Source organism: Gorilla gorilla, chromosome 12 (assembly GCF_029281585.2).
Source record: "Gorilla gorilla gorilla isolate KB3781 chromosome 12, NHGRI_mGorGor1-v2.1_pri, whole genome shotgun sequence".
Lineage (NCBI taxonomy): Eukaryota > Metazoa > Chordata > Mammalia > Primates > Hominidae > Gorilla > Gorilla gorilla.
In genome coordinates, this window is record NC_073236.2 from 130,370,531 (window position 1) to 130,384,632 (window position 14,102).

General features: G+C 44.6%; 1 protein-coding gene across 2 annotated transcripts in view; it reads left to right on the forward strand.

Annotated features, from left to right (window-relative positions):
* The first annotated feature begins 7,185 nt into the window (after nucleotides 1-7,185).
* The window catches only part of ADAM17 (ADAM metallopeptidase domain 17), a 66,627-nt gene continuing 59,710 nt past the window's right edge, over nucleotides 7,186-14,102 (forward strand). The window contains exon 1 of one of the 2 annotated variants that reach the window (XM_004028817.5): nucleotides 7,186-7,613. In XM_004028817.5, coding sequence (XP_004028866.4) covers nucleotides 7,517-7,613 — 97 coding nt within the window. In that variant the 5' untranslated portion in view covers nucleotides 7,186-7,516. The remainder of the gene's footprint in view (nucleotides 7,614-14,102) is intronic. The other variant, XM_063696068.1, reaches the window with a different exon arrangement.

The following is a 14,102-nucleotide window of genomic DNA, read 5'->3' on the forward strand; positions in this document are numbered from 1 at the left end:
ACCCAGGCATGGTGGCTGGCATGTGCCTGTAGTCCCTGCTACTCAGGAGGCTGAGGTGGGGGTATTGCTGGAGCCCAGGAAATCGAGGCTGCAGTGAGCCGAGATGGTGCCACTGCACTCCAGCCTGGGTGACAGAGTGAGAGAACCTGTCTCAAAAAAACAAAACAAACAAACCAAAAAATAAAAAATAAAAATAAATAAAATAAAAACCAAGAGAAATTTATTCTCTCCGTTCTAGAGGCCAGATGTCCAAAATCAGGGTGTCTGTAGGGCCATGCTCCCTCTGAAGGCCCAGGGGAAGAGTCTTTCCTTGCCTCTTCCTGGCTTCTGGTGTCGTGGCGCTCTTTGGTGTTCAGTTTGTAGGTGTATAACTCTAATCTCTGCAGCCATCATCTCACGGTGCTCTCCCTGTGTGTCTCTGTGTCACTTCTCTTCTTACAGGGACATCAGTCATTGGATTTAGGGCCCAGCCTAATCCAGTATGACCTCATCTTAACTTGATTACATCTGCAAAGACCCTGTTTCCAAATAAGATCACATTCATAATACCAGGGGTTAGGACTTAAACTTATTTTCTTGGGCGGGGGGGACACAATTCTGCCTGCTATAAGCATTAAATTGTCTAATTTATTTAGATGAGGGAAATTGTGACGTATCTGGCTGTATGTCAGATAATGATATTTGTTTCATAAATACTGTTAACTGCCTTAGGCAGAACACTTATTTGATATGGAAGGTAGTAGGGTCCTCACCTTTAGGAACTTGTGCTTTGGTAGAAAATACCAAAATACCATCAAGAGACAACAACGCAAGATAAAATGAAGGACGGGCTATAAAAGAACCAAGAAAAAGTCCACGGATAGGAGACATTTAGCTGGTGTTATGGAAGACAGGTGGAGGCACTGGTGGAGAGGAGGCAGAGGTAAGAAAGTCACTTCAGGTATTATGGGAATGATAGGGACTAGTTCAAAGGAGAGAGAGTGAGGGATTGAGCTGGACAGTTTCCTTTAACACCACTAAGTATATTAACTATTGCTTCTGCAGAGTTTTTTTTTTTTTTAAGTGTAGTAGCAGTGTCTCAGCTCACTGCGACCTCTGCCTTCCAGGTTCAAGTGATTCTCCTGCCTCAGCCTCCCAAGTAGCTTGGATTACAGGCACATGCTGCCACGCCCGGCTGATTTTTGTATTTTTAGTAGAGACGGGGTTTCACCATGTTGCCCAGGATGGTCTTGAACTCCTGACCTCAGGTGATCCACCTGCCTCAGCCTCCCAAAGTGCTGGGATTATAGGCGTGAGCCACCGCGCCCAGCCGAGAATGAAATATTTAAAATAGCTTTATTTGACCTAAAGAGTATAACAATAATGTGACTAAATGCAATGTAGTATCCTGGGTTAGATCCTAGAACAGAAAAAGGACATTAGTGACAAAATTGCAGTCCAATTAGTGGCTTCCAGGGACTGGGAGGAGGGGGAAAGGTGGTTTAATGGGTATGGGGTTTCCTTTTGGGGTGATTAAAATGTTCTGGAATCAGATGGTGGTGATGATTGCACAGCACTGTAAATGTATTGAATGTTGATGGTAAATTTTGTGTTATGTGTATTTTATCATAATTTTAAATTTAATTTAATTATCTATTTTGAGACAGGGTTTCACTCTGTTGCCCAGGCTGGAGTGCAGTGGCAACAAACATGGCTCACTGCAGCCTTGACTTCCTGGGCTCAAGTGATCTTCCTGCCTCAGCCTCAGCCTCCTGAGTAGCTGGGACCACAGGCATGTGCCACCATGCCTGGCTAATTTTTTTAATTTGTTGCCCAGGCTGATCTTGAACTCCTGAGCTCAAGCAATCTCTCCTTAGCCTGCCAATGGGCTGGGATTATAGGAGTAAGCCACTGTGCCTGGCCTCAAAATTTCTTAAAGACCGTAAGACACATTAAAAAATAAAAAAATCCGGCCAGTGTGGTGGCTCACACCTGTAATCCCAACACTTGGGAGGCAGAGGCAGGCAGATCATCTGAAGTCAGGAGTTTGAGACCAGTCTGGCCAATATGGTGAAACCCCGTCTCTACTGAAAATACAAAAATTAGCCGGCCATGGTGGCGCAAGCCTGTAGTCCCAGCTATTTGGGAGGCTGAGGCAGGAGAATCGCTTGAACCCGGGAGAAGGAGGTTGCAGTGAGCCAAGATCGCACCACTGCACTACAGCCTGGGTGACAGAGCAAGACTCCGTCTCAAAAAAAAAAAAAAAAAAAAAAAAACAAATGTCTGCAGTTTAGTTACTAGTATTGTACCAATATTATTTTTTTAGTTTAACAAACATACCATGATCATCATGGTCAACATTTAGGAAGCTGGGTGAAACAGGAACTCCATACTATCTTTGCAACTTTTCGGTAAATCTGAAATTTTTCTAAATGGAAATTTATTTTAAAAAGTTAATGTGGGCCAGGCGTGATAGCTCACACCTACAATCCCTGCACTTTGGGAGGCTGAGGTGGGCAGATCATCTGAGGCCAGCCTGGGCAACATGGTGAAACCCCGTCTCCACTGTTATACAAATATAAAAATTAGTTGGGCATGGTGGTGCACGCCTGTAGTCCCAGCTACTCAGGAGGCTGAGGCACAAGCAATTGCTTGAACCCAGAAGACAGGGGTTGTAGTCAGCCGAGATTGTGCTACTGCATTCCACCCTGGGTGGTAGACCGAGACCCCATCTCAAAAAAAACACAAACCCAAAAAGTTAATGTGAAAAAAATCCATGATCCTTATTTTTCCTGATGCATTTGGGTGTTTGTGTGTTTATATATATCTATGTTTCAGAGTATAATTTCTTTGAGGCCAAAGGTATAATGTGTATCTCTTTGGTATAATTCTTAAAATATTAGTAAAATTTTCAGAATTTAAACACTGAACAATCAAGTTCGGTTTTTCTGAAGAGCCCTAAGTAGAACAGCTTTTCAGTTAAGGTCTCTGGCTGCTGTGGAACTAGAGGGTAATTGGTGAGAGTCTCCTCTCTGGGGCCTGTCAACCCAAGAGTAATGACTTCTGGCCACTTCAGATCTGAGGTAATTTCAAACCAGCACAAGTTTCCATTTGTTCTCTTTATCTAGTCTGCTCTCTATGTTCAGTTATTCATGTGGTTCAATTACCCTGAGATCTCAAGGGAGAGAGGCAGGGATTTAAGAAGGAAAAGAACCGACACAGCTCCATATTTTATGTGGCATACAGTATGTAGGATGTATGATACTTCTGCACACAATGGTGGTTCATATCAGTGGGATGTGGTGGCTCACACCCGTAATCCTAGCACCTTAGGAGGCCGAGGTGGGTGGATCGCTTGAGCCCAGGAATTCGAGACCAGCCTGGGCAACATGGTCAAACCCTGTCTCTAAAAAAAAAAAAAAGAAAGAAAGAAAGAAAGGAGACTTTATAACAATTAAAAAAAATTCCCCCCAAAATCATCTGTTCATCAGTGAGGATCTGCAAATGTCTCTGCTTTGTCCCATGCATATTTGTCATTTTTCTAAAAGGTTGATTTTGGCCGGGCACGGTGGCTTATGCCTGTAATCCCAGCACTTTGCGGGGCCGAGGTGGGTGGATCATGAGGTCAAGAGATTGAAACCATCCTGGACAATATGGTGAAACCCCGTCTCTACTAAAAATACAAAAATTAGCTGGGCGTGGTGGTGCATGCCTGTAGTCCCAGCTACTCGGGAGGCTGAGGCAGGAGAATCACTTGAACCCGGGAGGCGGAGGTTGCAGTGAGCTGAGATCGCGCCACTGCACTCCAGCCTGGCGACAGAGCAAGACTCCGTCTCAAAAAAAAAAGGTTGATTTTTTCTAAAATAGGTTAAAATTTCTTAACTAAAACCTTAGAAATTAGAGTTCTTGGCACATGACTTTGTATAAAGTCCTATTTTTCATTAAGTGGCATCTGTTGTCTTATTTGTGGGTTGACTCATACTTAAAGCGATCGCTTTCCACAGATTTGTTCATCAGCAAAAAAGCATACAAATGCAGGAATAATTACCATTTTAGAAACAGTGAGGATGGCTCTATCCATCTATAAAAACTGGTGGGGTTGGTGTAAGACAAAATTGGCTAATAAGAGAAATAGAGCTAGAGAAATAGATAGAAGGAAACAAAACACCCAGCCAGAACCAGTTAGTTCTCTGGTCATTTGGACAAGGTTTTACCAGTACTTGTGTGGGTTTGGTAGTTAACTGCAGAGCCATATGTGGCTTATGTGTTTAATAACTGCAAATGTTTACTCTTAAATTCACTTGCGATATCTAAATTATGAATAATTAATTCCACAGCATGGGATTGGGGAACCTCAAGAAATATTTTTAATTATCTTTATTAAATCCTAAATTAAAAGCATCACTTCAGGTGTTAAGAACCCAGGATCCCGTCAACTTGTTTACGTATTTTTTTGAACAGATGATAGTGGCTGTGTAACAAATTACCCCTAATTTAGGAGCTTTAGAACCACGAACATTTATCTCCCAGCTTCTGAGGCTGAGGAATTTGGGAGTAGCTTAGTTATAGTCAGACGGTAGGTCAGGGGCTGCAGCGATCTTAAAGCTTGCCTGGGGCTGAATTCCTTCCAAGCTCACTCACATAGTCTTTGGCAGCTCCTTGGTGTTTGTTGGCTGCTGACCTGTTCTATTGGACTTCTCCATAGTTTTCCTGAGTGTTCTCATGACATGAAAGCTGGCTTCCCCCAGAGTGTGTGATTCAAGAGGAAACAAGCAAGCAAGAGAGCACCTGAGATGGAGGACACAGTTTCTTGTGTCCTAACCTCAGAAGTGACATCACTTCGGCTGCATGCTAGTGGTCACACAGACCAACTATGGCCCAGTGTAGAAGAGGAAGCAGGCATCATTGGGGGCCATCTTGGAGGCTGGGCTACCACTGTGGCTGTCAAATCTTTGAGGTATTTATACTCTATTGGAAAACTTTAAAATAATGACCTAACAGCTTTAATTTTAAATGTCAGTATTTATGCTGAAAGTTTGATACTTTGCTACTACTACGTTAATGATGAAAAACTTTAAAGATACACCTAGGGGGTATATAGTTTTTTTTTTTTTTGAGATGGAGTCTCCCTCTGTCGCCCAGGCTGGAGTGCAGTGGCGCTATCTCGGCTCATTGCAACCCCCACCTCCAGGGTTCAAGTGATTCTCCTGCCTCAGCCTCCCGAGTAGCTTGGACTACAGGCACGTGCCACTACGCTGGCTAATTTTTTGTATTTTTAGTAGAGACGGGGTTTCACCGTGTTAGCCAGGATGGTCTTGATCTCCTGACCTCGTGATCCACCCACCTCGGCTTCCCAAAGTGCTGGGATTACAGGTGTGAGCCACCACATCTGGCCAGGGGGTATATAGTTTTAAAGAATTATTTTGGTGCTGAGTGCAGTGGCTCATACCTGTAATCCCAGCACTCTGGGAGGCCAGGAGTTTGAGACCAGCCTGAGGAACATAGCAAGACTCCATTTCTATAAAAAAAAAATGTAAAAATTAGCCAGGTGTGGTGGTGCATGCCTGTGGTCCCAGCTACTGAGGAGGGTGAGGCTGGAGGATTGCTTGAGCCCAGGAGGTCGAGACTGCAGTGAGCTGTGATTGTGTCACGGTACTCCATCCTTGGCTACAGAGCCAGACCGTCTCAAAAGATAAAAGAGCCGGGTGCGGTGGCTCATGCCTGTAATCCCAGCACTTTGGAGGCCAAGGCGGGCAGATCACGAGGTCAGGAGATCCAGACCAGTCTGGCTAACATGGTGAAACCCTGTCTTTACTGAAAATACAAAAATTAGCTGGGCGTGGTGGCGCGCAACTGTAGTCCCACCTACTCGGGAGGCTGAGGCAGGAGAATCCCTTGAACCTGGGAGGCAGAAGCTGCAGTGAGCCAAGATCACGCCACTGCACTCCAGCCTGGCAACAGAGCAAGTCTCCGTCTCAAAAAAAAAAAAAAAAAAAAAGATAAACTAATTAATCTATCCAGTGCCCCTCTTACCATATTCCTTTGGCTCTTTATCTCCCCCACGTGGTGCTCTTTTATCTTAAAAGTATGCACAATAGATAAATGAAAGATGAACTGCAAATTGGAATAATTTGGGTCCTGATTTGTGAATTGAAAAAGATTACTTGAAATTTGGAATGTCCCTGGAAATCTAGGACTTCTGGTTATTCAGGCCAGGCACGGTGGCTCACGCTTGTAATCCTGGCACTTTGGGAGGCCGAGGCGGGTGGATCACCTAAGGTCAGGAGTTTGAGACCAGCCTGGCCAACGTGGTGAAACGCCATCTCTACTAAAAATACAAAAATTAGCTGGGCGTGGTGGCGGGCGCCTGTAATCCCAGTTACTTGGGAGGCTGAGACAGGAGAATCGCTTAAACCCAGGAGGTGTTCAGTCGGTTGTAGTGAGCCAAGATCACGCCATTGCACTCCAGCCTGGGCAATAAGAGCGAAACTCTTTCCCCTGCCCCACCCCCCCCAAAAAAGAAAAGAAAATGGATCGGGATCTTTTTTTTTTTTAAACGGCATTTACTAAACAGCTAAGTACCTTCTATGAGCAAGGCACTGTACAAGAGCTGTTGGGGATACCAAAATAATATAATCTACGATCTACTGAAGTTATAAGCCGGACAGTATGGTGACTGGATGTTCAGAAAAGAAACTAGATGACATTATTATGGTACACCAAAAAAGCCCCCCAAAAACCGTACTCAACTGTCACATTCTTATGGAATACAATTTTTAAAGATTGTATACAATTTGCATGTGAAATTCTGCTTACTTTTTGATTAGGTATGCCACTAATGGGTATGTTTAATAAAGATATTTTATACCTCAGATGTACAGACCAGGTCCGGTTGATTTTAGCCAACAATGTATTGTTGAAATGTATTGTTGAAAAAGACGCTGATATTTTACTGTGGCAAACCACCATTAACATAACAGCTCCTTTAATAAAATGGACAGCAGGGATCCTAACCAGACGTGGGCATCAAGACAAAGAAGGCGGCCAGACGCGCCTGAGGGCCTGCTCGCTAGCTCCCGCCTCCCCATTCCGCGGTCACCCGGGGACAGAGGCCAGGCCGGACTGGGTGGAGTTGGGACTCATACGTCTGCGTCCAGGAAGGCGCCGGGCGAGCCCCAGCTAGACGTGACGGGCGGGGCCGAACACGGCAGCCGACCAGAGGCCCGCGGCGCACCGGCGTGGGGCGGGGCAAGCGGAGCCTCCCGGGATGCCGCGCGGCAGCCGGCTTCCGGCTGTGGGTGGTGCGGGGGACAGCGGCGGCCGGAAGCTGGCTGAGCCGGCCTTTGGTAACGCCACCTGCACTTCCGGGGGCGTCGAGCCTGGCGGTAGAATCTTCCCAGTAGGCGGCGCGGGAGGGAAAAGAGGTTTGAGGGGCTAGGCCGGGCGGATCCCGTCCTCCCCCGATGTGAGCAGTTTTCCGAAACCCCGTCAGGCGAAGGCTGCCCAGGGAGGTGGAGCCGGTAGCGGGGCCGGGAACATGAGGCAGTCTCTCCTATTCCTGACCAGCGTGGTTCCTTTCGTGCTGGCGCCGCGACCTCCGGATGACCCGGGCTTCGGCCCCCACCAGAGACTCGGTAAAGACCCAGGGGAGTTGGCTTAGGCCGGCGCCTGGAGCGCTCGTCTGAGGGAAGAGCAGGGGAGCTGGGTCTATCAGGTGTTTGGGGGCGGGGTATTGGTGATGGTGGCGCGTCCCTAAGTTTTCAGTGTAGAAGGGGGTGTGGCTCTCGGAGTTTGGGGAAAGAATAAAGGAGATGGGCCTGTCTCTGAGTGGGAAAGGGCTACTGGACGGGCTCCATGTAGTGACTGAGCGCCTGAGAGGGGTTTGCTCCCTAGCTTTGTGTTCGGGGAGGGTGTTGGGAAAGCGGTAAGGAGTAGGGCGGCTGTATCTTGTTTGGAGAGGGAGATGTGGTTAGGGTTCTTGCCTTAGTAAGGAACAAATCTAGTGTTGTGTGTTCCTACCAGAGCCAGAAAGGAAGGGCCCAAAGCTCCACAATTCTTCCTGGTCCTCGAAGGAGGGAACTAGAATTTCTGCTGTAGGAGGTACTTATGCAGTAATCTCGTTGGGAGGCGGAGACTGGAGTTGGAGTCTTAAGAGTTGTGTTTTTGCGAACATCCTAAGCACGTTCTTGGTTATTTCAATTGTAGCTTATTGGAGGTGCTTGGGAGATGGGGGGAGGCGGAAACCTGCTAAGCCAACTCGTGGTGCTGCCACTATGAATGCTTTCCTTGCACTTTTAAACAAAGAAATTATCAAGAGTGACGAGTTTGATGAGTTTAGAGGCTAGAAAGTAGAGGGTTCCTATTTCATTAGATTTTCCAGAGAGATTGGATTTTAAGGATGGACATGCATTAAGGGATCTGAACTTTGGTGGAAGTAAGTTTGCGTGAACTTTTAGTGTATTTTAAAATCCTTTTATCTTTCAAAAATTGACGTGTAAGACACTTTGATTAATTAGTAATAAAGCGTGAAATAATGTTTTCCCAGTGTGTGAAATTGTAGGCTTGCACGGTTGTACTGGTTCCCAAATTTCACCATGATACCATGTGTAGTGTTTTTTTCTTTATATTTAATGGACAGAAATTGTAATGGATTGATATGGATATTAAAGGTGTTGAGAGTGTTATCACTTGAACAGCTGTCTTATGATTCTTTCCGATTGAAATGGATTACACGTGACTAATGAAAGGCAAGGGATCTAGTTAGGAAGTGCTGAGAAGTGGTAAGTCGGTACAAATTGAAGGACATTTTGAGGTAGGATTGTGGTTAGGATGGAGGGATAGGGTAAGGGTCTTCATTTTAAGGATAAATGTTAGTAAAAAGAATAAATATGTATTTTGAGATATTAAAATTATATTTGCACCACCCTGACACAACTGTTTCACCCCCATCCTGACACAACTGTTTCACTTATGTTATTAATCTGTTGTTCGTAGGTAAAAATAAGCATGAGTCCCAAGGAAGCATACAGTTTAAAGAAAAACATTACTTTCTAGATCAATTCATAACATTTGCAGATCGTAAGGTTTTTTAGACCGTTTTTTTTTTCCAAGACAGAGTCTTGCTCTGTTGCCCAGGCTGGAGTGCAGTGGCGTGATCTCAGCTCACTGCAACCTCCGCCTCCCGGGGTTCAAGCAGTTCACCTGCCTCAGCCTCCTGAGTAGCTGGGATTACAGGCATGTGCCACCACGCCCAGCTAATTTTTCTATTCCTAGTAGAGACGGGGTTTCACCATGTTGGCCAGGCTGGTCTCAAACTCTTGACCTCGTGATCCGCCCACCTGGGCCTCCCTAAGTGCTGGGATTACAGGCGTGAACCACCGCTCCTGGCCCATGTGTTTGTTTTTTATTTGCAAAATGCAGACCATCTGTGCCAGAAGAATGCATAGACTTTTGTTTTTCTTTTTTTTTTTCTTTTTTTTTTTTGAGGCAGTGTTTTGCTCTTGTTGCCCAGGCTGGAGTGCAATGGCGTCATCTCACCTCACCACAACCTCCGCCTCCCGGGTTCAAGCAATTTTCCTGCCTCAGCCTCCCAAGTAGCTGGGATTATAGGCATGTGCCACCATGTCCGGCTAATTTTTTGTATTTCTAGTAGAGATGGGGTTTCTCCATGTTATTCAGGCTGGTCTCGAACTCCTGACCTCAGGTGATCAGCCCACCTCGGCCTCCCAAAGTGCTGGGATTAAAGGCTTGAGCCACCACGCCCGGCCTCTTTTTTTTTTTTTTTTTAAACGAAGTATTTGAAGGACACACAAGTATTATATGTGGCATTGGAAATACAAAGATCAGACGATATCCATCTTCAAATGGTTATGGCATAGGGAAATAGACATTCATTTAGGACACTTCTAAAACAGCATAGAGGAGAGTGCTAGAGTACGTTATAGCAAGTGTTATCACCAAATGAATCTTAGAGATCAAGTCTAGTTTTCAAATAAAGGAGGAGGAAAATGAGTCTCAGGAAGATGCTGTCAGTTGTCAATGATGAACATAGGCCTTGTGGGTATTTTTCTTTTGAAGAATGACTTTTTTTTTTTTTCAGTTTGTTTGACAGCTTACAATATAATTTGTTGCTTAACTTAACCTTACCATTAGATTGAGTTGGTCAAGACTAGCAAATAGTTTCATAGTTGAAAAGCATGCTTTATTATTTATTTTTTATGTTTATTGTCCTACAAATACTACTATATTGCAGTACTAAATATCGATTAGGCATATGACAACATTTTTCTGAAAGGCAAAAAATACCTAATAAAATGAAGCCTGGTTTTTAGAGTCCTCTATGGGTCACCAAAAATGATTTCAATTGAACTGTTATGAATTGCATAATTTAGGAAAGTTATGAGTCATATGAGCTTAGTCATGATGATATCTTGTTGAAGTTGCAGCTGGGGTGTATAAGTCTCACTTTGATTTCAAAATTGTTTTCCCTTTGTGTTGCTTTTAATAAAAGAGGATGTAGTGGGTGGGAGGAAAAAATATAGGTCACAGATGAGGGATGAGAAAGTTTGTATCTGAAACATGTATTTTCAAATTTACCTTGAGGTTATTGGCATGGGGATTCTCCATATTGCAGTGCTGATTTCATTATTGACGGCACCATTTTACTCAGTATTTTGACATCTGTCTTTCTCTTTTGATGTTAGTTTTGCTTACTGGCTGCATTCCTTTGAAACCTAAATGCTTAACTGCCCTAACTGCTCCAAGGGAGATTTAACGCAACTCTGCTTTATATTAGTCTAAGAGATAAACCATATTTCAAGAGTAGAATGGAGAGGAGTTAAGCAGATAATTGTGATGGGGAAACTGGAGAGATCCTTTTGACTTTCACAGGATTTCCTAGAACATTAAATATAGGTTTCCTCCAAGGCCAATTGTGGTTGATTTTTGGATCCTTCACCATTTTCTATTTGTGAGATGATAAGTGTATACAGCTGGAAGTGTAATGTGAAGAAAGTCTGAAAAAGATCGATAGGAAAGGAGGACAGGAATGGGCTTCATTGAGGTAACGGAAGTGAAATGAAGGGCTTTTCATATATGGGTTGAGCATCCCTAATCTGAAATGCTCCAAAATTTGAAACTTTTTGAATGCTGGCATGACAGCACACATTACCCCTAACACACGATTTTTTCACTGTTAGTGGTATATTTTTTACTGTGTAGTACTTATGTGTGAATAGGTATAACAAAATGATTACTTACTGTAGCATGTAAAATCAGTCAGGAATGATGGTGATGCCAGACAACCACAGATTATTTATGTGGGTGGCCGAGACAGTGACACCTTTGCTTTCGAATGCTTCATTGTACCCAAACTTTTTTTCATGCAAAAAAAGTTACTTAAAAATATTGTTTAGACCAGGCGCGGTGGCTCATGCCTGTAATCCCAGCACTTTGGGAGGCCGAGCTGGGTGGATCATGAGGTCAGGAGATCGAGACCATCCTGGCTAACATGGTGAAACCCTGTCTGTACTAAAAATACAAAAAATTAGCCAGGTGTGGTAGCGGGCGACTGTAGTTCCAGCTACTCAGGAGGCTGAGGCAGGAGAATGGTGTGAACCTGGGAGGCGGAGCTTGCAGTGAGCCGAGATCGCGCCACTGCACTCCAGCCTGGGCAACAGAGCGAGACTCTATCTCAAAGTAAGTGAATAAATGAAACATAAATGAATTTTATTTTTAGATTTGGGTCCCATCCCCAAGATACCTCATTATGTATATGCAAATATTTCAAAATTTAAAAAATTCTGATGAATGAAACACTTCTGGTCTCAAGCATTTTGGATAAGGGATGCTCAATCTGTATCTCTTTATTTACTCCTAAAATCAGCCAAGGAAATGGGCATCTCTCCGTTCCCCCCACTTCCTCTTTTTTTTTTTTTTTTTTTGTTGTTACATGAGTTGTACTGGTTTCACTTCATTTGACAGTGTTCTGCTAATGACTAGACATGTATCTCTGACCTGGACTTGTTCTCTGGAGTTCATATTCAGCTGCCCATTTGGCACTTCAAATATAACATGTCCAAAATTAGTTACCTTTTTTTTTTTTGAGACAGAGTCTCACTGTCACCCAGGCTGGAGCACAGTGGCACAATCTTGGCTTACTGCAACCTCCACTTCCCAGGTTCAAGTGATTCTTGTGCCTCAGCCTCATGAATAGCTGGGATTACAGGTGTCCCCCACCACACCTGGCTAATTTTTTTTTTTTTTGTATTTTTAGTAGAGATGGGGTTTCATCATGTTGGACAGGCCTGTGTCGAACTCCTGACCTCTGGTGATCCACCTGCCTCAGCCTCCCAAAGTGCTGGGATTACAGACTTGAACCACTGCCCCAGCCAGTTACCTATTCTTTTGATTACAAGAATGAGTAGCTGGACACAGTGGCTTACACCTATAGTCCCAGCACTTTGGGAGGCTGAGGCCGGCGGATGACTTGAGGCCAGGAGTTCAAGACCAGCTTGACCAACATGGTGAAACCTGTCTCTACTAAAAATACAAAAATTAGCCAGGCGTGGTGGTGCATGCCTGTAATCCCAGCTACTGGGGAGGCTGAGGCAGGAGAATTGCTTGAACCCGGGAGGCAGAGGTTGCAGTGTGCCAAGGTTGAGCCACTGCACTGCAGCCTGGGCGGCAGAGTGAGACTCCATCTCAAAAAAAAAAAAAAAAAAAAAAGAAAGAGTATCGAATACAGGTTTAGCCTAGGACTAGGCAGGGCTGCTAGTAATTGTGGAAGTAGTCTCATTGCCTAACCTGAAACTTGCATCCTGGTTACTGGTCTTGCTGGAGAGTCTTGGCTCAGGTTACGTCCCAGGTCTGTTGAGGAGCTCTTGATAGGGAATTAGTTGAAGCAGCTCATACTCCATCCTTCTTTACTGGTATAAATCTATAAAATTGTTTAGTTCCCAGGCTCTGGGGTCCCTGGCCTAGCAGAGAGCACTGCTCCCTTTTTCTCATTCCTTAGTCCCAACAACCCGCACCTGACACTTACTACACGTGGCCTGCTTCCCTGTCCTGTGTGTTTTGGGGAGTGCTGAAGAGGAAGGCTCCTGTATCTTCAGCACAAACACAATAAACACTTCACAGCAGTACTGGCTTTATGTTTTCCATTTCTGATATCAGAAGTAGGAGCATGACATTGATAGTGTCATTTTGGGGGAACTTTTTGTACTTCATGCAGCAGAGCAGTGAAGAGTGAGCTGAGTGCCTTGGGGTTCTGCAGTACACTCTCAAGTAGTATTTTAGGAAAATGCAATTTGCTGAAAAAATAAAAGAAATTAATGTAAAAAATCCACAAGCTGGGCGCGGTGGCTCACGACTGTCATCTCAGCATTTTGGAAAGCTAAGGGGGAAGGATCACTTGAGCCCAGGAGTTTGAGACCAGCCTGGGGAACATGGCAAGACCTTGTCTCTACAAAAAAATAGAAACAAAAATTAGCCAGGCGCGGTGGTGCCTGTGGTCCCAGCCACCCGGAGGATTGCTCATGCCCAGGAGGTTGAGGCTGCAGTGAGTGGTGATTGTGCCCTGCACTCTAGCCTGAGCAACAGAGTGAGACCCTGTCTCAAAAACAAAACAAAACAAAAACCCACATGTTTCCAGAACCTTCTCATATAACACTTTATTTACATTGTTCTTAAATACATGTGGGACAGTTATATACATACCACTATACTTATGTGTATATATGTTGATATACACACAAAATTATATACATAATTTTTGTTTGTTTGTTTTTGAGATGGAGTCTCACTCTATCACCTAGGCTGGAGTGCAGTGGCGTGATCTCAGCTCACTCACTGCAACCTCTGCCACCCGGGTTCAAGCGATTCTCCTGCCTCAGGCTTCTGAGTAGCTGGGATTACAGGTGCCTGCCACTGCGCCTGGCTAATTTTTGTATTTTTAGTAGAGACTGGGTTTTACCATGTTGGCCAGGCTGGTCTTGAACTCCCACCCTTGTGATCCACCCACCTCGGCCTCCCAAAGTGCTGGGATTACAGGTGTGAGCCACTGTGCCCTGCCATATACATAATTTTTTAAAGTTTCACGATTAGTTTTAGCTTAAAAATGTCAG